The sequence below is a fragment of the Sorex araneus genome, chromosome 4 (genome assembly GCF_027595985.1).
Source record: "Sorex araneus isolate mSorAra2 chromosome 4, mSorAra2.pri, whole genome shotgun sequence".
In the NCBI taxonomy this organism is placed as follows: Eukaryota; Metazoa; Chordata; class Mammalia; order Eulipotyphla; family Soricidae; genus Sorex; species Sorex araneus.
Window position 1 is genome coordinate 73822416 of NC_073305.1, and position 24665 is coordinate 73847080.

At 63.3% G+C, this 24665-nt stretch overlaps 1 protein-coding gene across 1 annotated transcript in view; it reads left to right on the plus strand.

Annotated features, from left to right (window-relative positions):
• The window catches only part of LOC129404330 (collagen alpha-1(XIII) chain-like), a 73837-nt gene that overhangs the window by 44036 nt on the left and 5136 nt on the right, over positions 1–24665 (plus strand). The window contains exons 9-23 of the mRNA XM_055136682.1: positions 1925–1951; positions 2934–2960; positions 4892–4954; positions 5945–6010; positions 8141–8248; positions 10472–10498; positions 11083–11118; positions 17974–18018; positions 18582–18614; positions 19090–19116; positions 21645–21698; positions 22245–22331; positions 23060–23113; positions 23777–23821; positions 24113–24181. Coding sequence (XP_054992657.1) covers positions 1925–1951; positions 2934–2960; positions 4892–4954; positions 5945–6010; positions 8141–8248; positions 10472–10498; positions 11083–11118; positions 17974–18018; positions 18582–18614; positions 19090–19116; positions 21645–21698; positions 22245–22331; positions 23060–23113; positions 23777–23821; positions 24113–24181 — 768 coding nt within the window. The remainder of the gene's footprint in view (positions 1–1924; positions 1952–2933; positions 2961–4891; positions 4955–5944; positions 6011–8140; positions 8249–10471; positions 10499–11082; positions 11119–17973; positions 18019–18581; positions 18615–19089; positions 19117–21644; positions 21699–22244; positions 22332–23059; positions 23114–23776; positions 23822–24112; positions 24182–24665) is intronic.

Sequence of the window (24665 nt, forward strand, 5' to 3'; positions counted from 1 at the left end):
TCCCCCCTCCCCCCTCTCTCCCATCTCCCAGGCTCCCCCTTCCTCCCATGGCAATGTGCCGGCCAGTTCTCGGCCAGATGGTTGGTATTAGGAGTGGGCGGCATGCCCTGAGACTGCCCCATTCTTGTGTCCTCGTCCACTCTGGGAGGGGCGCGTCCTGGCCCTCTGGCCCAGCCTCTGTGGGGTCCAAGAGCCCTCGGCTCTCCGTCCTGCCTGTGTCTGAGGCCCGCTCCAAAGGTGGGGCCCTCTCCCCTCCTGGGGGCTCAGCCGGAGCTGGGGGCCAGAGCCCCCCTGAAGGAGGGCAGCTGAAGCAGATGTCAGCCCTGGCACTTGCTCTCTTGGGTGTCAGAAAAGTATCCCCTCCCTCGGCCCGGCACCCCACAGTCACCCCGAGAGCCGGAAGGAAGTGTGGGCGGGTGAGGGGCCCTGGTGCCAGGAAGGAGACCCCCAACTGAGCTTGCCCCCCACTCCTTCACAGGGCTGTCCCCCAACCCACCGAATAGTAGCTAGCATCCAGCACCCAGAGTACACCTGCCTTGACCTTCTTAACGGGACAGCGGCCTCTGTAACGGCCAGCGCCACCTTGCCTGGGTGGACCTTGAACCACTCCAGGGGAACTTGGAATTTCATGGATCCACAACAGGGGTCTCTGACCTCCATCCCCCACGTCCCTCCATCTCCCACATGCCCCCACATGGCCTCTGTTCCCCACAGCCCGGCCTCCACTGGACACTGTGTCCCATGGTACCTGGCTCTGAACACCTGGACAGCCACGTGAAAGGGGGGTGGGGGGGAGCTGAGTGGGTGGTGAGGAGCACATCTACTGTCCCAAAGCCACTGTCCGCACCCACACACACCCAGAGGACTTCCCGGAATGGACGCTCGTCCTGGTGGCACGTGGGGGCCGAGACAGACCCCTCCCCAGCCACCCAGAGCCTGAGGCCTGCAGGCCGCAAATCTGTCCCAGGCCTCTGCTGCTGGCTGGAAGGCCCCTGGCCCGAGGTTCTAGTTCATTCCGGGAGCCCCGCCACCCAGAGGCCCCATTCTCAGGGTGTGGCCGAGGGGAAGCAGCCGGCAGGGCCCGTCAGAGCAGCTGGGCCAGCACTCCTGAGCCGAGGGGTCTTGTCTCTGTCACCTCCTTCGGGAGGTGAGGCTGACGCTCGCATCCTCCCCCTGGCTGCGGCTGCAAGCTCAGCACCCCTGGGAGTGCCCCGAGCTGGCCCGAGCTGGCCGAGCCCCTCCCTCCCCCGCCAGTCCAGCCAGCCGAGAGGTGTCCTTCGCATCTCTTCAGCTCTGGCTCTGCAGACAGCCAGCTGTGTGCTGCCCGTTCCCCGGGGACAAAGGTCCCCCTCGAACCCGGCGTCTTTGGTGGGCCTGGGAACAGGACAAGGCAGGAAAGAGCCCTGAGACCCGATATTCTTCCTGGGGGCTCCGGGATGGCGTCGGCTGCCAAGTGCTGGCTTCTCGCCCCAAAGTCCCCCAAGTCTGTGGCCTGGTCCCCGTCCACTGACCCCTCAGCTGTCCTGCAGGCTCTGGGACGGGGTTCCAGGCTGAGGTTGCGGAGGGCAGGAGACAGGACAGACAGTCTCTTCTGGAAGCTTCTGCCCTCCTCCGGATGAGCTGCGTGCAGAGCTGGTGTGAGGACCCCCAGGAGCAGAGTGCACCCCCAGTACTTCCTCCTGTTCTGCACCCCTGGGAGTGCCCCCGCCCACTGGGCCACGGCTGGCACCTGGTCAGGATCCCAGGTGTGACCTTTCGGGGGCAGGGCAGGGTGGGGCCCTGACAAGGGGCAGGTGGGAGGGTCACCAGAAGTCCCCCCAGGTGCTCGCTGCTCAGCCCTCCTCTGCCCCTCCCCATAGGGCCTGCCCCGGGCAGCACCTCCTGAGGTCACTTGCTCTCTAACGGCTCTCCCGTTTCTCCTCAGGGTCCTCAGGGACAGAAAGGAGAAAAGGTAAGTCTGAGGGGACCCTGATGGTCAGGGAACAGCCGGGAGAGCCCTGGGGGCGCCCCACCCCCAGGGCCACCCTGGGGTCTGTCTCGGGGCTGGGCGCCCAGCGGCCTCCTTGGCTTCCCCCCTGCTCCCTCCCTGTTTCCTGATCCCCTCCTGAGCCCCTAGGACTGGTGTGTCTCGAGACAGTGGGCCTGCCCCCCAGCCCGGCCACCTGCTTTACCCACCCATCCAGGGCCCTCGGCTCAGAGACACCGGCCTCCGCCTCGCTGTCTGCTCCCCGCCAGCTGCCTGTGAACAGAGAATGAACAGTCATTCTCTGGGGAGGGATGACGGGCCTGAGGCTCTGGGGGACTGGAGAGAGGCATTTCGTTCTGGCCTCAGAGTGTGCACAAAAGGCCCAGCAGTGTGCGTGTGTATGTGTGTGTGTGTGCATGTGCGTGAATAGTGTATGTGTGTGTGTGCGTGAGTGTGAGTGTGCATGTATCTATTTGTCTATGTGTGTGCATGTATCTTGTGTGTGTCTGTGTGCATGTGTGTTTCTGTGTGTGCATGTATGTGTGTGTCTGTGTGCGCGCCTACATGTATACATGTGTCTGTCTGTACATGTGCATGTGTGTGTCTGTGTGTGTGTTTGTCTGTGTGCGTGCATGTATGTGTCTGTATCTGTGTTTGTCTGTGTGTGCGTGCATGTATGTGTCTGTATCTGTGTTTGTGTGTGCGTGCATGTGTGCACACTGTGTCTATGTGTCTGTGTGTGCATGTGTGTCTGTGTGTGCCTGTATGTCTGTGTTTCTGTGTCTGTGTGTGTGCGTGCATGTCTATGTGTATATGTGTGTCTCTGTGTGTGCATGTGTATGTGCATGTGTATGTGTGTGTATGCGTGAGTGTGTGTGTGTGTGTTTCATCTACGCATCTGAAGTGGCCCCTAGGGACAGCCCCCCACAAGTGCCTAACCATCTGCTCTCCCTCCCTCCATCCCCAGGGCCAGTGTGGAGAGTACCCGCACCGGGTAAGTGACCCCCCTAGCCTGAGTGCTCCCCGCACACACACAGCCCCCAACTCGGCCTCACCCCTCCAGGACCCCAGCCCCTACATGCAGACTTCAGGACAAGGACTAGAGCCCCTCTGCTCCGCGGTTAGTTGTGGGTTGGTATGTGATCGGGCAGTCCAGCTGTCCCTTCCAGGGCACCAGGGTGTGAGCAGAGCCTAGGCGGGGGCCCTGACGTGGCTGTGCTGCCACGCCTGCCCAGCCAGAGCGTGTTCCTGGAAACTTCTGTGCGGCGTGTGGCCCTGAGTCTCAGCCACACATGGCCTTCTCCTTCAGTGAGGCCATGCAGCTTTGCAGAGCCGGGGCCTGACCCCGCCCAGCAGGGGTGGGGGACTGTGTGTGCGTGTCTGGCCACCCACCCAGCCACATCGGGGGGAACCTCGGGCTATTCATGGGCCCGGGGACCCAGCCCAGGGTGGGGGGATGTGGCCCTCTGACCGGCTGCACTGAAGCATCGAGTCCACCAGCCTCTTTCAGCAGAGGAAAGGCCTGGGGCAGGGGGAGGAACTCGGGCTGGACGGTCGCCCACAGCCCCAGCTCCGCCCTGTGCCTTGGTCGGAGCCCAGGAAGCTGTGCCCGGAAGCCCCTTAGACCAGCCCAGGGTCCCTTCCAGGCCAGGCAGGGTGGAGTGACCCTGCTGCCCCCAGAGCGAGCCCGAGGCTGTGGCCAGGGAACGCCTCTCAGGTCCAGTGGCGGGAGGAAGGACATCCAGGCGCCGACCCCCATCACCCTCAGTGTGCCCAGGAGCACGTCCACTCAGTGGACTTTGGGCAGTGGACGTCCTGGGGGTCAGGTTGAGGCTGAGGTGACCTGGTGACAGAGTCCACCCATGGAGGACCTCACTGCGGGTCAGGCCAATCAGAAGGTTGGGGTCTAGGCTGAAGGGACGCAGAGTGGGGAAACACTTCCTGTGCACATGGGCACCACCTAACGGTCCCCTGAACATGAGTTATCCTTGAGCACAGACACACACACACACACACACACACACACACACACACACGAGAAAGAAACAGAAAATAAAACAAACAAAGCAAAACAGAAACTCAAAACAGGGCCTGAGAGATCATTCAGGAGTGAGGCTCTTGCCGTGTATGCAGCCGACCCAGGCCGGATCCCTGACACTTTAAGGGCCCTGAGCACTGCCAGCAGGAAGCTCTGAGCACTACCAGGCCTGACCCCAAAACCCACCTTCCCCGGTCCGAAGTGAACTTGGGCCCTGTCCATGCTGAACCCTGAGTTCCCGGACCCCAGAGAAGCTGAGCTGGGCCTGGAACAGGGACGCAGCGGGTGGCTGTGGTGTCCCGAGCAGAGGCGGCCACCAGTGGCATGTGCGCCGAGATCACAGGGGCCCCGGAGTTCCGGCCAGCCTGATCCTGACACAATAATAGAAGGTCAGCTGTGTTTATTCGCAAAGATGGGCTCACAGGATTGTTATGTCATCCGCACCAAAGACAACACAACTGCACACACTTCAGCAGTGTGTCAGCCTGAGAGGATGTGGGGGGGAGGGGAGGGGATGAGCAGGCAGGCTCACTAATCCCCGCCCACCCCCCCACCCCCCCACCCCCCCACCCCGCACAAGAAGAGGAAGAGGAAGAGGGTGGGGACAGAAGGTTTTAGAAGCACCTTGGGGACAGGTGTGATGGAGCACAGTGGGTGAGGGCAGACATTTGATGAGTTGTGGGGCGGGGGTGAGAGGAGCAATGGGATCTGGTGCAGGCTCTGGCTTCATGGGGGGCCCCTTTCGGGCAGGGGGTTCCCGAGCTGCTGGTCTTTGCAGCCTGCAGCGTCCCCCCAGGAAGCCCGGGACTCGGGGAGCCAGCACAGCCCCCTCACCACTCGCCGCCCCCCACCCCATCTTTAACAACTCCTTCATCCCCCCGCACCAGGAACCCCCGAGCTGGAGTGGCTCGCTAGCAGCTCTGCGGGCCAGCCAGATAGTGACCGTGAAGGTTTGTGGGTCCCGGGAGGCCCCAAGGCTGCGCTCTGCTCAGAGGCCGCCTGCACACAGCTGCCCCCCACTGCCCGAGCCGCACTCCTGCCCCCACAGCTGCCGCCCGCCCAGCTCCTGCCCTAAGCGCAGCGCAGGCTGCCCCCACCCCAGGCCTTCGAGAGCATCCTGGGGCCTGAACACACTCCACAGGTTTGGGGGTGTCTTTCAGAAACAGGAGGTTGATCGGGTGCCAACATCATCTTCACGGGGCCACTTCCTGCCACCACGGGGAGCTCGGCCCCAGTGGGCGGCAGGACTGGGAACAGCAGGAGTTTCCAGAAAAGAAAATTATGTTAGATAATTTGGAGATTGCAAATTGCTCCCTTCCCCACGCCCCGCCCCCCACGGCCCCCCGAAAAAGCGGTTGCACATGCTGGGCTATCTTCCCCCGCCGTCTGCGTTCCAGGCCCTCTGGCCCCAGGGTGAGACCTGGGTAGCATTTAGCTGGTGCCCACACCGACCACACCCAGCTTGGCACTGCCCCTGCCCGGCCTCCCCAGATTCGCTGACATGGGCTTTCTCGTCCAACCCCAAAAGAGAACCCAGGGGTTGCTGCACACCGCCGGCCTCAAGTACCAATTTAGCCGCTCCTGAGGCTCCGACCCACGGGGGTAGGGGTAGGGAAGGGTGGCTGGTGGGGCAGCGTTAGGGCCATGTGGGGGAAGGCCTGGGCAGCGGGGGGGGGGGGATCACACTCGGTCCGTGAAGGGGACGCTGCTGACCAGCACCCCGCGTCCGGTCCTCCTCCCCAGGGACACGCTTCCACCCAGCAGCGAGAGCTCCCCCCACCCTCCTCTTCCTCATGCTCGCTAATCTCTCTCTTCTCTCCTCTCCTCTGCCCTTCCTCTCTCTCGGCCACCTGCCCTCCTGGTGACTTTCGGCATCCTGCTGCACACCTGTGATCTTTGACCTCTGCCCTTTGGCCTTCCACCTCCATCTCCCTCCTCAGCTGCTGCCTCTCCTCAACTCCGTGCGCCTGGCTCCGCCCCCGGTCATTAAGAGGCGCACCTTCCAGGTAGACACCCTCCCTTGCACAGGCCCCCCCCCAGGGTTCTGCCAAGGGGGTCGGCACGGCTCTGGGCCCTGCCAGGCCGGCGGGGGCTGTGGAAGGAGCCAGACTGCCAGTCCACTCCAGTCCAGTGAATTCAGACAAAAGCAGACGGAGCACACAGTGGCAGGGTCTGCACGGCGCCTGGGTGCAAGACCCCCCCTCACTCGCCCCCGCCTTCAGCCCCTGCATATGCCAAGACAGGCCTGACGTGTGAGTCCTCACTTCCCAGCTGAGGCGGCCAAGCTGGGTGAGTGGGTCGGCTCAGGGCACACAGCTGGTTCAGCTGCTGAGCGCCAGGGCTCCCCGCTAGCCGCCCGGGGCCTGAGGCAAGTGACGTCACCTCCCTGCTGGGAAGGCTTCTGCCTTCAGGATTTTTAAATGGAGGCTTGGACAATTGACTGTATGTCCAACGGTCCCAAAACAGCAGAAGGCAGAATTGGAGGCCAGAGAGATAGTACAGTGGGTAGGGCTTTTGCCTTGCACGTGTCTGACTTGGGTTTGATTCCAGCACCACAGATAGCCCCTCTGATGCCACCAGGAGTGATCCCTGAGCACCATCAGGCGTGGCTTAAACCCCAACTCCCCCCCCCAAAAAAAAATTAGGTAAGATGAAAAGGGGCAGCCTGCACTGCGTTCGCTTGCCCTTGTCCAGGCCTCTCTGGGTTTCGGGCACTGAGCTCCGGATTCTCTGGACCATCTCATGTAGCTCCACGCCATCTCCTGCCCGTGGAATGCCACCTTCCCAGCCACCTCACAGAGTGACCAGCCGCTCAGCCAGCACGAGCGCAGGAGGGCCCCCGGCCACTCCCTGTCAATCACCACATGGATTTTACAAGCCCCGCCCTTGTGTTCCCGGGATGTTTCCGTGTGCTGGCTGGGGCAGGATGGGAACTAACGGGATGGAGTCTGAACCTGACTTGGCGGCTGGGCACCCGCCCCCACTCCTCCTGGGGCAGGGCAGGGAGCCCCACTGGTCAGCCTCAGTCCTCTTTCCTGGACTAGAGGCCCGTTCCCACGTCCTTGGCCTCTGCCCTCTGAGCCCTCAGCTGCCTCTCAGAGCAGGACAGGACCAAGCCCCCGGTTTTGTCCCCATGGAGGCCCCTGTGAGGAGAAGGCGTCAGCAGGCACTGCAAGAATCTCCAGTGGGCCTCCTGGGGCTGGACACGCCTGACACCTGCCCCTCAGTTGTCAGGGGACCACCCAGTCCCTTTCTGCACGGGAGTCAGAGAGCACTCTGAGGGGAGGCCGGCTTGGAGCTCTCTGAGGGGAGGCCTGCCTGGAGCATTCTCAGGAAGGAGGTCATGAGGGGTGAGGGCCAGCCTAGAGCACTGTGAGGGGAGGCCAGTCTGGAGCACTGTGAGGGGAGGCCAGCCTGGAGCACTGTGAGGGGAGACCGGCCTGGAGCTCCCACTGGCTAGGTGCTCTGTGACCCCAGTCTGAGGCGCCCCCTCAGGAGCGATGGCCCTGGAGAAGGTCACAGAAGAGCCCCATGGGACAGGCCCCGCCTCCTCCCGATGGCCCTCTAGGCCGTCCCTCCCTCCTGGGCCCTCTGTCTGTCAGGGGCCCCGGGTGGCGCAGGCTGTACCCTCAGAGCTGTCTGAGGAGGGCTGAGGTCACCGCCAGGGCACACAGCCCTTGGAGCGCCCAGACCTGCGCCGGGGGCCTCTGGGCTGGCCTGTGCTCTGTGGTGGTGGCAGAGCCAGACCCCCACAGAAGCAGGGGCTCCGGGCAGCGAGGAGCCGGGTGGGAGCGTCACTGGGGTTTTCCCATCAGAAGCCTCCACCCAGTTTGCACAGGACCCCGCAGCCCCACGCCAGGGGCCCCGGCAGAACTGGGTGGGCTCTGATCTCAGCTCGAGCTTCACCTGGAGCCTGAGAGGGCAGGGGGAGGCAGCGGGGGGCGCAGGGAGCAGGCCTGGGGCCGGGCGGTGGGGCTCAGCTCCCTCTCCTCTGCCTCGCCCCAGGGGCACTGCCTCGCCACCAACCCTGCATGGAGCCTCGCCACGTGCACCGCCTGCCACCAGAGCACGGCTGGGGGCGGGGCGGGCACCCGGTGCACTGGGCACTCCCTGACACTTGTCTCCTCGGATCACAGGGCGAACAGGGCCAGACAGGCATCCAAGGCCCCCCAGGCCCCCCGGGGCCCCCTGGACCAAGTGGCCTTCTGGGGCCTCCAGGACTGCCCGGCCCCATGGGACCGCCTGTAAGTACCCTTCCTCTCTTCACGCTTATCTCGGGATCCTCCCACGAGCCTCGAGAACCCCCCGAGTTTCCGCCAGACAGCAGAACACCTGGCCCTAGATGTGAGGAGGGGCCTCACGCTCACCGCTTGCTTCCGGGTTCTGCAAATACATCCCCCCGGGCAGGACCCCCAACTTCAGGATCGCCGTCCAGGGGAAAACGCATTGCTGGCAGCCCCTCCCAGCTGGGCGGGGGGCAGAGCCCCTGCTTCCCTCGGAGGCTGTGCCCTTCCCTCTGGGCGCGAGGAAACCAGACTTAGGGCCAGCCAGTTCTGAAGCAGAGGGCAAGGCAGCAGACATAGCAAGGCACCCCGAAATAAAGTGCCTGTGCTGGTACATTGGTGGGGGGGATGCAGCCTGCAGACCGTGGGAACCAAACACTGCAGGGAGGGACCCAGGCTCCTGTCACACACAGGTGACAGGGCGAGGCCAGCGGCCGCCAAGTCCCTTGTATCAAGCCCTGGCTAAGACTCAAAAATGTACCCAAATGAGTGTGGAAAGGGCTGGGCGTCTCTTGCAGGCTCCTGGTCTTCCACAGAGAAAACGCCTCTCCCCCCCAGAGCTACGACCCAGGCCAGGAGTCATAGGGGGCAGCAGAAAAGGACAAAGCATTTAAGAAGGTGTGGGGGTCCAGGGAGGTGGGACAGGGGCTAAGGCTTGCACACAGCTACAGCCCAGCCTAGCACTGCATAGCTTATGGTCTCCCGAGCACCACCAGGAGGCACCCCTGAGCTCAGAGCCAGGAGCAAGCCCTGAGCACTGCCGAGTGTGGCCCCCAGACAAACAAAAAGACTGTCCCTTTCTTGAGAGTCAAGGGTCTTGCCTAGCATGTGGCCATGGCTGCGATCCCGTGTCCAATCTGGGCACCACATAGAGAGCACTGCCAGCCTTGGCCCCTGAGCACTGCCGGCTGTGACCCACAAAGAAATTCAACCAACCAACCGACCACCAAAAATGAACCAGAGCCTTCCTTCTGAGGCCGAAGCATCCTAGCCGCTGTGTGAGCCTGTAGCTCAGCGTCTCGACAAAGCCCCTCTCCAGCCGGTCTCCCTCCCTAGACGGGTCTGCACGTGGCCGTGTTCCCACACTGGTGCTGTGGGAACATTAGATCCCTGTTAGATCGCCCCTCTGCATACGCCCGGCCATGGCTGAGGCAGGCCTTCCCCTGACATCTATTCCTGGCTGCTGGACCCACTCCCAAGGACGCGAATGAGCTCCCTTGGACAACAGGTAGTCGCTCGGGCAGAAATGCTTGTGCTTCTGGCTCATTCCAATAGGTAACGAGAGTCCCAGAAGGGCCGTCACCTGGCCAGGGCCGTCCGTCCCCCATGGCCCCGAGAAGCAGCACCCACTCACATCACCGGGCTTTCCTGCCTGGGGCCCTTGGCTGCCCCTGGCTGAGGTGCCGTGTTTGTGACGTCGGTGTTGGCTGACGGAGGGTCCCCGGAGCAGGGCACCCCCTCCCTTGCCGAGAGGGCTCACATCAGCTTCTCTAAACCCCCAGACGTGTGTGTCTGTGACTTCTCCTAACCCCCGGCAGGGGCATTCGACTCCCGGGGATTTCTAGACGACAAAATAGAAACCCCAAAAGGAAGAGGGCGAGGGAAATTGAACCAAAGCAAATGGTGAAGGATCCCCCAAAAACAGGGCTGGAGATTCACAGTGCCGACCTCCGCCAGGTGGCTTTCTCTGGGGTCTTGTGTATAAAGGGAGCAACCAGAAGGCCTGGGCTTAGCAGAAACAGACCCCAACCTTGCCCTGTCTCCAGCCCGGCTGGGGCGGTTCCTCCCCCTGCCCAGGGCGCCCACACCGCCCCCACAGCGGCTGCGGCCGCCCGGGCCCCGAGCAAGGCTGGCTTTCCGCAGGGACAGCTCCAATTAGCAGGTGGTGGCGGCCCAGTGCACCAAGCCACACTGTCCCTTCCACATGCCACCACTTACTTATTTTCCAGCGGGCAGGCACAGGGGTGCCCACAGAGCCCACAGGCCCGCAGGGAGGGAGAGGGCCGACTGTCCCCACATGCCCTCAGCAGGCCTCAGACCCGGGTGGGAATCCAGGAGCCTCTTCTTTCCAGCACACACAGTTCCTTCACGGCCCCCGGGGCCAGCCAGCCGCCACCATGGACCTGACAACCTCGGCCGCCCACCTGGGAGCCCGGGTCACACGCTTTCTTCTCACTTCCACAGGGCTTACCTGGACCTCCTGGACCCAAGGTGAGGGTGCCTCTGGGTGAGGCGGGGAGTGTGGGAACGCTGCCCCCCACTCACTGAGAAAGGACAGACGGTGAGACGCTTCCTGCTGGCTCTCTTCCCAGTGCTCTGTCCTCTTAGAAACGTTCAGAGCTCCCTAAGAACCGTCTGGTTCTGGGCTCGTCGGGGAGGGAAGGTGGCTGCCAGGCCCCTGCCACCACCTCCCCCCTACGAGAGCTGGAAGTGGGAGGGGTCCTGGCCCCTGGGGAACCAGATGGGATGGACAGGTCAAAGGGACTCGCCTGCAGAGGCTGGGGACCCCCTACCCACCGCCCAGGCTCTGGGCACGAGATGCTGCAAGGCACCAATCCTGCCGAAACATTGCATGCGTGGGGAGTCCCCAAGGGAGAAGGTCTCATGGGCCCCTCGGCGGGTGGTGTGTGGAACCCAAACCCTTGGTGCACATTCTCCCGTGCTCCTGCCATGTCCTCCCTTCGCTGGAGAGTGGGACAGTCTGTGACGGTGGCAGGGACCGGGGTTGGGGGCAAGCACTGGTTGAGGGGGTCTGCACTGGGTCTGCCCTTAGCAGTCTCTGTCTGTTCCCCCAGGGAGACCCTGGAGTCCAGGGCTACCACGGCCAGAAGGTAAGAAGCGGAGCCTGGGGGCTCGAGGGGTGACCCCATGCACGCCGGGCGGGCCTTGGCTGTGCACCACCTTGCCACATGCTCAGCCCCCGCCTGCCGCTGTGGCGTGTTTGTGAAGCTGCCAAAATAGAGGCTTGAGTCTCCACCCGGTTGGCACACGAAGTGGGCGGTGGCCTGGGCAACTCGGGGTCCAGATGGGCCTCAGGCCCAGGAGGGTGTCCACTGCCCACCTGGTGTCAGTGTCTGGCGGAGGCAGGCCGGGGTCCCCCTAGAGGGCGAGTCGAGGGGGTGAGCGCTGGGCTGACTGCATGGGGGCCCCAAGGGGGCAGTTTGGAGGGTCCAGGGAGAAGGCAGACGGGAGGGCGCCCTGGGCAGTGTGTTGGCCTAGCCCTGCCTCCTGCAAGAAAAGGAACATCCTAAATGCCCAGCTTCAGACCACTACATGGGGGGCACCTGGAGGTGCTGGGGGTGTGGGTCCCCCACACTCTCACTTACGGCCACATTTGGTGAGGGATGGAAAAGCTGCCTCATGTCTGGTGGTTGACGTGGGCTGGGGGCTGGGGGTCTCTCCGTGGCCTTTCCAAACAGGCCAGGGGCAGGAACGCTAGTGCAAAGGGTAGGGCGCTTGCCTTGCACACGGCCAACCTGGGCTTGATCTCCCTGCATCCCTTCTGGCCCTCTGAGCACCGCCCAGAGTGACTCCTGAGTGCAGAGCCAGGAGTAGCCCCTGAGCATGGTCAGGGGTGGCCCCCAAACAAAACAAAACAAAAAACCAGGTCACTTGGCATGTCCCCTGGGCCCCCTTGAGGAGCATTCAGCAGCCCCTCCTGCGACTTCTGCCCCTCACACCTTTCAGACTAGCAAAGCCTTTGAGGCCTCCCCCAGTCTTCTTCATGCTGGGGGTCATTCCCAGAGCCTTCCCGGGAGAGGCAGAGATCTCCCACCCAGCCCTTCAGCCAGTCAGAGGCATTTCAGGAGAATGACCCGACCAGTGGCCCAGCGGTGGGCGTTACCTTTAACAGTAATAACATTCCAGTTATTTTAGTTCCAAGGGTTCGAGTCCTGTACCACTCAGGGCTTACTCCTGTGCTCGGGGCTCAGGGAACCCTATGTGATGCTGGGAATCGAGCTTGGGCCAGCCGCATGCAAGGCAGGTGCCCTGCACATTGTACTATCTCTCTGGCCCCCGTTCAAGTCATCTCGGTCGCGGCCACCACTTACTGCCGGCCAAGACTGTGCTTCCTCTGGCTCGTGTCTGTCCGACTCCCAGCCCCCAGGACGCTGCTCCTCTCCCCAGCGAATGAGGCAACACAGGGCTTGGCGCATGCTCAGTGGGTAGGATGCTTGCCTCGCACACAGCCAGCCCAGAGTCCGTCCCCAGCACCCCAGATGGCCTCTGATCCCTGCCAGGAGTGATGCCAGAGCGCAGAGCCAGGAGGCAGCCCTCAGCACAGCTGGGTGTGGGCCCAAAAAAAAGAAGAAAAAACCCAGAAGACAAAAGAAAAAGAAAAATTCCTTCCAGCTCGGGGGAACTGCCGCTTTGGGGGCATCTTGAGTCTTTGCCCTCGTCAGACTTCGTCCACCTCCGGGTCGGGTCAGAGCGGTGGCTTCCAGGTCTCTGGGGAGTTAGCTGGGTCCTTCTCGGCCCCCCTCCCCCACCCTTTCTTCCTCCGCCAGCTCCCACCCCCGCTCCCCTTCACAACTGGCCTGCTCCTCGTGGAATCTGGAGGCCTGTCCCACTGCCTCCCTCTGGTTTCTGGAAGATTCCCTCTGCCTCCAGGCTCCAGCTTGTTATTCTCGAGTTCTGGGCCCACGGGAGGTCTCTGTGCTGCCCCCACCCGCCTCCAGCATCTCAACCCCCCTGCCCGTCCACAGAGGTCAGAGGGTGCACTGGGCAACCCTCAGCAAAGGCCTCTCGGGACCACTCCTCGAGGACTGCACGCATCCCCAGGCCCCGCCCCTGGGCTCGGTGGGCGGCTTAGCCCCCAGGACTGCTGTGCCCGCAGAGCTTTGCGCCCCTCGGGGCCTCTGAAACACGGCAATCCTTCCTAGCTCGGGTTAGCTGCATTCCGCGCAGTCCCTGGCTCCCAGGGGCCAGGGCTGGGGGCCAAATCCCTGCTGTCAGATGAGAAGCCCAGAGAGGCACAGGTTCTGTCTGAGGCTGCACAGCAGGTGCGCCATCGCCGCTGGCATTAGAAGCTCCAGCTCACGAGTTCAGCCCGGAAGCCTATCTTCTCCCGTGGTGCAAAACGTCTGCTCCGAGGGTCTCACGCCCTGCTGAGCCACCGGGTCGCTGACGCCCTGCCCCTCTGGCTCCTTCCCCAAGCCCCCCCTCCTCCCCTTCCCTCTGTCTGCCTGCTGTGGCTGAGGCATCTCGGGACACCAACATTAAGGCGATTGGTCTCTGCTCAGGAGAGAGCAGGCGCCAGGGCCAGGACGAGCAGAGAGGGGCCACGGGGCTGGCCCCTGTGTCCGGAGTGTCACGGGGGGCTGTGAGGGCCACAGAGAGACCCTCGTGTCTGCGTCACTTGTGACTTGACACGCGCGCAGGACGGGGGGCGGGGGGTGGATGGGAACCTCGGCAGAGCCTGTTCTCGGCCAGTGCAATTTGCTAGTGATTAGTTCCATGCGCCGCCTCTGGGGCCAGCGGGCCACTTTCCCACCAGCTCCCGGAGATCAAAGCCCGGCACGGCCGGCAGGCCCCGCGCTGCCCCCGCCCCTCACGGGGACACCAGACTCTGCACGAACCGTGGCAGGCCCACGTGGACACCATTAGACCCGGGGCGTGACGCTATCTGCCTCCTGGTGCGAGGCCGGGCTGCCCCCCCCCACCCCGACCCCGGGGACTGGCCAGGGCGAGCGTAGAAGGAGGCGCAGGGAGCTGGGCAGCGCTGGTCTGTCTCACGCAGGGCTGCGGCTGACTCCCATAGGAGTCTGGAAGTTAAGCTTCGGGGCTGTGGCCCTCCCCCATCCCGCCCTGCGTCCCCCTTCTCTGTCCCACAATCAAAAGGACCACGTGATGCCAAGCCAAGAAGGGGCTCTGGCAGGATTCGGTTGTGGTCCGTGCCAGGCCCCATCTCAGGCACTGCCTGCATCAGCTTCTCAGAGCCTCGGCACCTCCCTGGGAGGTGAGTTTGGGCTTCAGCCCCAGTTTACAGATGGGCAAACTACGGCTCCCAAAGGTGAATCCCCAAAGGATCATAGGCTGGAGGCAGTGAAGTTGGGTCTATCTGAACCCCCAAACCTGGCTCAAAACTATCTGGCTTCTGGAGTCTGGGGAACCCCGCCAAGCCCCAGGAATCCTGCTGGGCCTGCCCCTCCTTTCCAGGAGAAGGAAAGGGGGAAGCTGAGTCCCTGAAGGTGAGAAGTGGGCGCTTCCTCTGTGGCCCCTGGGCTCCTGGGGGACTCTCCCCCAGATTGGAGAGGGGGACAGGGCTTCCAGAGAGCCACTTTCTCTGCTCTCCCCAGGACTTCCTGCAGCAGTCCATGCCCCCACCTAGTGCCCCCAGCCCTCAGGGTCCCTCGAGCACTGGACTCTCCGTACAGGACAGAGAAGCAGGAACCCTCCACCCTAGACACTTTCTCTCCAGGCTGTGAAATCCCACGGCACACCCACAGCATGTCATGCAACGCAGGTGGAGGGGGCTGAGACACCGTTTGGCCCCCAGATCTATCTGAGGTGTCACGGGGCCGCTGAGGACACTCTGGCCCCAGCCCACGCTCTCTCTCTTCCCCCCCTCTTTCCCTCTCTCTCTCTTTCCCTTCCTCCCTCCCTCCCTCTCTCTCTCCCTCCCTCCCTCCCCCCCTCTCTCCCCCCCCTCTCTCTCCCTCTCCCCTCCAAAGGCCAAAGATGAATGAGCACTGACTTTTTCTTTTGGGAGCTCATTACAGAGTCCCCCTCTCCCAGGTCGAGCCTGTCGCTTGCCTTAGCCCCATGGGCCGCGGGACCCCAAAGGCCCTGGCTCAGGTACAGCTGCCCCGGTTGGGCTGCAGGAGGCGCTGTCGTTTCCACCCTTTTCCCGGAAAGAAGCCCTGGGAACCCTGTGGGGAGAGCTGGTCCTGTAAAAGGGCCCCGGTCTAGGCTCGGGGCCTGAGCCTCCTGCTCCCCCCAGCCTCCCCCCTGCTCAGCCAGGCTTCCTCCCCCCCTGCAGAGAACAAAGGGTCTGTGTCTGCCTTGCCCCCCACCCCCCGCCCCCCAGAGCCTGTCCTGCTCGAGCCCATTCATCTACCCCCGGCTGCTCTGACCTGACCCTGCCTCGCTGGGAGCTGACCTTGAAGCCCCCCGGCTCCCCCAGACTGCCAGCTTCTAGCCAAGAGCCGGCCCCGCTGGTTCAACAAACAATAAATCACCAAATTAAGAGGCCCCGGCCGACCGCAGGGCCCGCTGCCCCGCCTGTCTGCCATGACGGATGGATCCCCCACCTGGAAGTGGGGGGCAGAATAGAGACCCTATTGATGCTGGGATGGGCTGCGGGGCCCTGCAGGAGAGCGGGCCGGTGTGCGGGGCTCCAGGCCGCCGCGCTCCCCCTCCTGTGCTCCCCGTGACTCAGGGAGGGGCCGTCCCCCTGTGGGCCATTGTCCAGCAGGGGTGCTGAGAGATGGTCTCCCACAGGGAGAGACTGGCTTCCCTGCGTCCACAACTCCGGCTCCAGGTCACTTACCCACTGCAGGACAAAACAGGCTGAGCACTCACTAGGGGGGCTTCTGGGGGTCCCGAGGAAGCAAATAGGCTAAAGAGGAATAAACTGAGACCGAGGCTAGGAACGAACAAACAGGAGGGTGGCGTTAGCGAGAGCCGGTGAGTGGATCCAAATGCAGCCACACTAGAAACCTTAAATAGCATCCCAATGGGAGAGAGGGCGGGGGTGCTGGAACCCAGGACTTCACACATGTATGCTGGGTACTCAGCCACTGAGCCTCACCCCCGCCCCAAACAGAGTCGCTTTCTCTCTTTCTGACAAAATCATCTTCTCTTTTCCTACCAGAATCAATCTCTCTTTTCCCAAGAGAATCATTTTCTCTTTTCCTAACAGAATCACTTTCTCTTTTTCTGGCAGAATCACTCCCTCTACTTCCTGGTAGAATCAGTTTCTTCCTGGCAGAATCGCTCTCTCTCTTCCTGGCAGAATCGCTCTCTCTCTTCCTGGCAGAATCGCTCTCTCTCTTCCTGGCAGAATCACTGTAGCAGGGAAATAGGAAGGAAGGTCTGTGACAAAGACAGGCTCCCCGGAAGCTCTGCAGTGTGGCAAGTCCATTAGCAGCCCAAGTCACCCCTCCACACAGCCTGGGTCCCCACGCCCATGTGCCCTCCCCTACTTGCACTCGCCCCGCCCAGGAAGGGTGCTTGCTACAGACAGATGCACCCATCGGTGGGTTCTGAGGTCAGGTGGGGCGGCCTGCTGGGACGCACCCTGAAGAAAGATGAATGAGAGTGGGTGAGCCTAGGGGACAAAAGTCACTGGGACACCCTGCCGCCTGCCTGCAGGGAGCAGTTATGTGCGTGCACAGACATTCATGTGTGTGCTATGTCTGGGCCTACGTGTGTGGGTCTGCATCTGTGTGTGCGTATGTCTGAGCATGGTGTGCATTGCATGGGTGTGTGTGTGTCCATGCGTTGTATGTGCCTACAAGTGTGTGCATGCATGTGTGTACATCTGTCTGTGCACGGGTATGTGTGCCCATGTGTGCATGTGGTGTATGTGCCTACATATGTGTGCGCATGAGTGCGTGTGGCTGTGTGTGGTCAGGCAGGCAGGCTAGCTGCCCCCGGGTGGGGGTGCAAGGAGCCAGGAGCCTGGGCACACGGGAGGGAGGGGGCAATGGTCTCCATCTCTGCAAGAAGGGCGGTGCCTCAGAGCGGTCCAGGGGGCATTCCTGTGAATGGGCTCCAGACCCACAGGGCTGAGCACGCCCGGGGCTCCTGAAGGAACTCTCCCTCCCTCTCCCTCCCCGGCCCTCAGTCCCTGCTGAGGACGCACAGGCGGCTGTGGGGGGTTGAGGGGGCCAGGGAGCCTGGCTGAGTAGGAAGTGTCGGCCTAATCTCATTCTGCAGACAAGGGTCCTGCCCGAGTGAATGTGGCTTATCTGGGGTCACACGCACAGCCTTTCCTGACTCTCAGCCCAGCCCCCAGAAATAGAGGCAGGCCGAGGAGGGCAGGGGCGCGGGAGGGGGCTGAGAGGAAGAGGGTGGACTAACAGCCGTCCTCCGGAGAGGCTGGGGCAGGGGGCGGGGAGAGGGTGCCCGAGCTGACCTCCCACCTGTCCCCCCAACTCAGGAAGTGTCTCTTTCTGAGTCAACATGACTGTGCTCTTTGGCATATTAGCAGGGGACCCGGGCCTCTGAGAAGAGAGTGATGGGACCCTTCATGGCGTGAGACCACTTGTCAAGGTTGCCCGGTGTCAGGGAGGTCCTGTGGCGCCCTCTGCTGGCCATGGTGCAGACCTGCGCGCTCAGTCAGTGCCCTGCCATGCCCCTGGTGTTAAAGTTAAAGACCCCGGGGCTGGAGTGATAGCACAGCAGTTAGGGCATTTGCCTTACACGCGGCCGACCCGGGTTCGATTCCCAGCATCCCATAGGGTCCCCTGAGCACCGCCAGAGGTGATTCCTGAGTGCAGAGCCAGGAGTAACCCCTGTGCATCGCCGAGTGTGACCCAAAAAGAAAAAAAAGTTAAAGACCCACACACACATCCCATCTCCCTGACCCCCTCTGGGACTGGGCTCCCAGGGAGCCCTCTCTGAGGCGAGAGAGGGTGTTGGCGGGAGTGGCCAGAAGATGGCCGCCTGCTCTAGCCTGGAAACAGGGCCAGCCCCGCGCCCCCAGCTCCCCTCACGCTGCTTCTCGTCTCTTCCCCCAGGGAGAAAGGGGCATGCCAGGGATGCCCGGCAAGCACGGCGCCAAGGTACTTCCATAGTGCCCACCGCCCCGGGGCACCCCTCCCTGCCTGCCCCCAGCTGCCCTAGACCCCGAGGCCCTCAGCAGCCCCAGTCAGGCCATCCCGAGGCCCACCAGGGCCCCTCGCTGGGTTTCCTGAGTGAGCAGCCTGCTCGCCCGCCCGGGAGCAGGTGCGGGGAGGGCTCAGGAGCAAACTGCACTCAGCCCCTGCGCTCTCCCAGCCCTGGGCCCTGCATGCACACCTGGGGTGCTGGAGAGGGGCCGTCCCAGCCCACTAGCCTCACCCGCCCTCCTCCCCTCCCCCAGTGACGCCACTACCCCCCTGCCCAGCTCCCCGGACACAGTGCCTGTCATGCCCCCAGGAGCTGGGGGGCCCCACAGGAGACCCCAGTGGTGTTCCCGGGGCCTTTTAGGACGTCCCCCCGAGCTCGGCAGCCCCCTCCGGGTGGGTGCCAGGCCCACGCAGGCATACCTCCCACTGGGTCTCCATCCCGCTCCTCACCCGGGGCGCTGTTTGGGCGGGGGTGGGGGCGCCCCCTCCTCCCCACACCTGACTTTTCTCTCTTCCAGGGGGCGCCAGGAATCGCGGTGGCCGGGATGAAGGTCAGTGGCGCCTTGTGAGGGGCTGGGTGGAGAGCTGGGGGTGCAGAGGGAAGCTGGACAGCTCGGGCTTCGAGGCTCCTTGGGAGTGGACGAGGCTCTCACTTTTGAACACCCTGACGCTGGCACGTGGCCCTCTGGCTTACACTGGGGTGTGGCCTGAGGAGCACTGGGCAGTGAGCCCATCAGCCCCTGCATCCCGGGCGCCTCTCGGCTGGCCCCAGCAGGTTCCCCTGTACTGAGGGGACAGTACAGGCCCGCCACTGTACTGAGTGCCACGCCTGGGCGTCTGGGCGTCTGCGTACAGCCAAACGCCCCCTCAGGCCTCCCGCCCCTTCTGCCGAAGTTGGGGGGATCTTCCTCAGGGAAGGCAGGTGGGCAGCGCCCAGCTGGAGCCGTGGCCCCTGGAGCCGCTCAAGCTCCTCCTGCCTTGTGCTCCCATTTTCTCACCCATTTTCCTTTATTTCTCCCCCTTCAGGGTGAGCCTGGGACCCCAGGAGCCAAGGTACCGAACCCCAGGGAACGTTCTGGGCTGCATGGAGCAGGGCGGGCTGGAGGCGGGCCGGACTCCTGGGGCTTTGCTCTGGGCCCCCTGAGGCCAGCCCGGGAGTGGGGCCTTCCTGAGCTGAGCTCAGGCCTGTCTGTGGCCAGGATGGTGCTGCCTTCCTCTGCCCCTGACCTGGCCAGTCCCCACGGACAGCAGTGTGGACCCCAGCGACAACGTCACGGGCCTGTCTAGGACACTGCACCATTGCGGGGTTGGTGGGTTTCTGCTTTGGTTGGGGGAACACACCTGGCAGTGCTCAAGGCTGACTCTGGCAAGACCACCTGGGTGCCAGGGATGGAACCTGAGTCAGCAGCGTGCCAGGCGAGTCCCTAACCCCTGTCCTCTCTCTCTTGCCCTCGGACAGCGTGTTTGAATGCCAGGCTGGTGTCGGAGGGTAGAAGGACCCTGATCCGGGATGATAACAGATGGAACTTGACAGGGTCAGGGACACGGTACACGGGTCAGGACACAGGCCTTCCTCAGGGCCGAGCCTGGCTCTACCTCCAGCCACACACAGGGCCCCTGGGCACCTCCAGGCACAGATGCCTGTGCCCGCTTGGGCCCTTGTACCTCTGCATCCTGGCGTTGAATCATCAACTCAGGTGACCAAATCCATGGAAGCGGCCCTCAGGCCCCTGAACATGGGGGACCCACCTGAACGCCACATTAAAAAGATGTAACTTAGGCCGGAGAGATAGTACAAGGGTCAAGGCACGGAGCTGGAGGGATAGCACAGTGGGGAGGGCATTTGCCTTGCATGCAGCTACCCGGGTTCAATTCCCAGCATCTCATATGGTCCCCCAAGCACCACCAGGAGTAATTCCTGAGTGCAGAGTCAGGAGTAACCCCTGTGCATCACCAGGTGTGACCCAAAAAGAAAAAAAAAGTAAATAAAAGGGTCAAGGCATTTGCTTTGTGTGCAGACACGCCCACTCTAGGCCCAGCAAAACGTACGGCCCCAAGCAGGGCCAAGGGTTACTCCTGAGCTTGGGACCGGAACAGCTCTGAGTACTGCTGGGTGTGGCCCCTGAGAGAGGCAGAGAGGAAGAGGGAGGGAGGGAGGGAGGGAGGGAGGGAGGGAGGGAGGGAGACTTGAAAACTTTTCCAGGGGCTGGAGAGATAGCACAGTGGGGAGAGCGCTTGCCTTTCACATGTTGGACCCGAGTTTGATCTCCGGCATCCAATAGGGTCCCCCGAGCCCCGCCAGAAGTAATTCCTGAGAGCAGAGACAAGAGTCAGCCCTGAGCATGGCCAGGTGTGACCCCAAAACAAAACAAAAACAAAAACCTGCTAATTTTAAAAAAGAAAAATGTTTCTTCGGTCAGATACATCTGGGAAATACAAGATTCAGAGCAGCAGCTGCCACCCCTGAGAGCCAGTGCCGACCTTCGGGGGCCGGAGAAGCCGTCTCCCGACCACAGAGCTCCCTGGCTTTTCTTTAAGGGGGTCAGCCATGGGACCCAGCTGTGCAGTGAAGGAGCATCTTAGTCTAGCGGGGGGGCATGCCGGCCCGCGTCGAGAAGGCTCCGTGGCTGGGGTTGAGGAAGAAGGCACGGCAGAGAGACGCCAAGTGTGCCCCAGCTGCCCGGACCGAGGGCGCAGACTGGGTGGCCGGCCCCGGCATGCCTTCCCGCCAGGCAGTGGGCGGATGAGACCGGCTGCGGGAAGCCGGGCCGGCCTCTCTCTGGCTTTCCCGGGGCCCCTGTCCACAGCGCCCCAGCCCCAGCTCTGCCCACCCGACTTGTTCGTGTCCTGATTCCCCCTTAGACAAGCACACGGGGCCTGCTGAGTCAGGGGCCCAGGCTGACCAGCCGCCTCCTAGCCCAGCCCGCTCTGTCTGAGGAGCCACACTCGGAGGGCCGGGGGGGTTAGGGCCTTCAGCGGCAGCTCTGGGGAAAACGAGATTCTGTTTGTTTTTCTTTTTGAATCACACTGGCAATGCTCGAGGGTCTCCCCTGACTCTGCACTCAGGAATTACCCCTGGCAGTGTTTGGAGGACCCTATGGGATGCCGGGGATCGAACCCGGGTCAGCTGAATGCAAGGCAAACGCCCTCCCTGCTGGACTATCACTCCGGCCCCCGGGAAAACAAGGAGGCGAGCTTCTTACAGTGCTCCTTTCTGAGAAGTTTGGGGCCTTTTCTCTCCCTAGGGAGAAAGTGGCTAGGAGGGCCTCCAGGCCACCCGCAGTGCAAGGGCAGAGTAGGGCCCAGAGGTTCCCTGGATAAGGCCCTCTGGACGCCCCAGCACAGCCCTGAAGGGACAGTCTTGGCCTTTGGCATGAGACAGTGACACAGGCCATCACCTTGTCACCCGTGTGAAAGGGTCTGGGGAAGGAGCAGGGACCGAGGGGTGGCCCCAGGAAGCAGAGGCCTCCTGGAGGTTGCTCTCAGAGGGCCAGGGAGGAAGGAGAGGAAGGCCTGGCTTCTGGGTCCTTCTAGAGCATTCCGGAGGTATCCCAGCGCCGTGCTGTGTGTTTCCTCGGCAGGGCGAGAAGGGGGCTGCGGGCGCTCCAGGGCTCCTTGGACTCCTGGGGCAGAAGGTGAGTCTGGCCGCGGGCCCATGCCCACTGCCCACTGCACTCACATGCCCACCCCGTCCCTTCCGGACCGGGCACGGAGCAGCACTGGAAGACAGCCAGATTCTCCGGGAGGGGAGATCATGGGGGCCACAGGGGAGGGCCTGAGTAGCCAGAAAGTGGCTACGCTTTATTTTGTTTGGAGGCCACAACCAGCTGCGCTCAGTGATTGCTTCCGGCAGTGCTCGGGAGAGCATATGGGATGCCAGGGATCGAACCCGGGTCTGTCGTGTGTCAGGCAAATGCCCCCGCTGCTGTACTTACTATCACTTCCGCCCCGTTTTAGTTGGTCTCCGGTCAGGGTCTGTGCAGAGGTTCCCCACACGCTGAGGGCGGGGGCAGCCCGGAGCATCACTGAGCATGCTCCGGGCTACCCTGAGGAGCCCCTGGGCCCACCAGCCCTCACTGGCCCCCCCAGGGTGTCGGGTGCAGGGATACTGCCGAGCCCTGGGGTTGGCAGCCAGGGGACCCGAGGTGGTGACGCTCGCTCACTCACTCGCTCGCCCTCAGGGAGAGAAGGGCGACGCAGGAAACGCCATTGGAGGAGGCAGAGGGGAGCCCGGACCCCCAGGACTCCCGGGGCCCCCGGGGCCAAAGGTGAGTCTCTCCTGGGGAACGGCACCTCGACGTGCATCCTCTGTGTCCCAGACCCCTGCTACTGCCCGCGCTGGCTCAGGAGGGTCAGCAGGCCGGGGGGCTGCCCCCAGGTAGCCCCTATCCCAGTGGCGGTGACATAACCAAGTCAGAGAGACCCCCCCACACCCGGCCCCAGACTCTGAGCAGTCAGCCAGGTGCAGCAGGGCCCCCCCTGTAATGGACCGCCCGCCACTTCCCTGCACTGAGGGGCCTGCAGACCTGGCTGGGACCCCCAGAGCAGGGGCCGCTGGATTTGAGCAGCCCTGGGAGGTGTGGGCTGGGCTTCTAAGGAGGGGTCGGCACCTCTGTGAGGGGTCGGCATCTCTGGGGGGGGTCAGCGTCTCTGTGAGGGGGTCAGTGTCTCTGGGGGGCCAACATCTCTATGGGGGTCAGAATCGCTGGGGGCAGCATCTCTGGGGGGGTCAGCGTTTCTGTGGGGGTCAGCATCTCTGTTGGGGGCAGCATCTCTGCGGGGATCAGTGCTTCTGTGGGGGGCTGAGACCCTCCTGGGCTGGTGTCCTGAGGGGGCCGGGAGGTGCTAGTGACTGGGGCAGAAGCAGGAGGAGGAGGGTGTTGGGATATGGGGGGAGCCCTGGGCGGGGCCCAAGGGAGGGGGAGCGAGGAGCCCATGCAGTGGAAGAGGCCTGACCTGCCGCACTCCACGCCTCAGCCCTGCCCTCCTTCCCCAGGGAGAAGCTGGCGCTGAGGGCCAGGCCGGGGCCCCTGGACAGCAAGGAAGCAAGGTACGGAGGCCCGGCCATGAGCACGGCCGTGTCAGTGTCCTGGAACCGGACCCCCCTCAGCCAGGCCCCCACAGGAGTCGGGTGCAGGGTTGGCGCTGGGCCGTCCTTAGAGAACCTTCTGGAGACAGCAGACGTGCTGAGGGGTAGAGATGTGGGCTGGGGAGAGACCAGGGCCCGGCTCCTCCCCTCCTCTCCGATGCTGAGCGAGGGGGGGGCGGCGGGGAATGGTGGAAGGCTGTGTCCCTCTGGGGCTGGAACTCCCCGCTATCGGGGTCTCCATGACGGACACCCCAGCTCCGAGCCGGGGGGGGGGGCGCCACGTGCCTGACCCCTGCTAGTGCCCCGCACTGCCCCCCGCCCCGCGCAGATGGGGCCTTTCATAAGCAGAGGGACCTCAAAAAGGAGAGCCGGCCAGGCCCTCCATGGCCCCAGAGGACTGTCCAGGGTGGAGGGGACAGAGGGGCCACAGAGCCCCACAGGGAAGGGACGGAAGGTTCTGGAAAGGGAGATGGTTCATGCAGGGTGAGGGATGAGTGACCCCTGGCGTCTGTGCCCGCCCAGGGAGGGAGCAGAGTGCCCGGGCCGCCTGTCCGGCTGCAAATACAGGGCCACCTGAGTGACCTGTCCCCTTGTCCCTTCCTTACCCCCGTGTTCCGTCCACAGGGGGATCCCGGAGCAGCTGGAGTGCAGGGACCCGCTGGCCCCCCGGTACGTGGCGTCCCACCCAGCGGCACTGCACAGGAGGGGCCTCCCTGGAGTCACAGGGGCGTGGCCGGGCCTGGGAGGGGCCAGGGGAAGGCTGCGACCAGGCCAGGATCACAGGATCGCAGAATCCGGGGGCTGGTCCACCCACCGAGGTCCAGCTGCCCATGCGGGGTCTGCTCGGGGGGTTCTGGACCCCGGGACAGGCTGGCACGTTTCTACCCCTGCCACTCTGTCCCCTGCACCTGTGCTGGGGCCACCCGCTGACCCGGGCCCGCCCCCTCCTCTGTCTTGCAGGGCGCCAAGGGGGAACCGGGCAAAGGCGAGATGGTGGGCTACAACGGCAACATCAGCGAGGCGCTCCAGGTGCGCGGGAGGGATCAGCACCCCAGGGTGCACCGGCTCCATCTCTCAGCCAAGCTGGCCAGGTCTCCTGCCCAGGAGGGCACCCAGGAGCTGGACGACCTTCGCAGGGGTCCCTCATCCTGCACGGTTCCCATTCGGACCTGGTGGTCTTCCGGCCATTGTGAGGACGTTGTTGGGGGCAGGTGTCCGGAGGGCGGGCCTGACTCATTAGCCCCAAAGACCAGCCGTGTCCACCCCTCCTTAGAGCCACCTAAACGTGTCCCCAGATATCGCCTGGTGTCCCCCAGAGCCCCGAGCGACTCTGGGGCTCGAGACCCCTCATTCGAAGGAATCTTTTTTTTTTTTAAATTTTTTATTGAGTCACCATGTGGAAAGTTACAAAGTTTTCAGGTTTAAATCTCAGTTATACAATGCTCGAATACCCATCCCTTCACCAGTGCTCATATTCCACCACCAAGAATCCCAGTATAGCTCCACCCTGCCC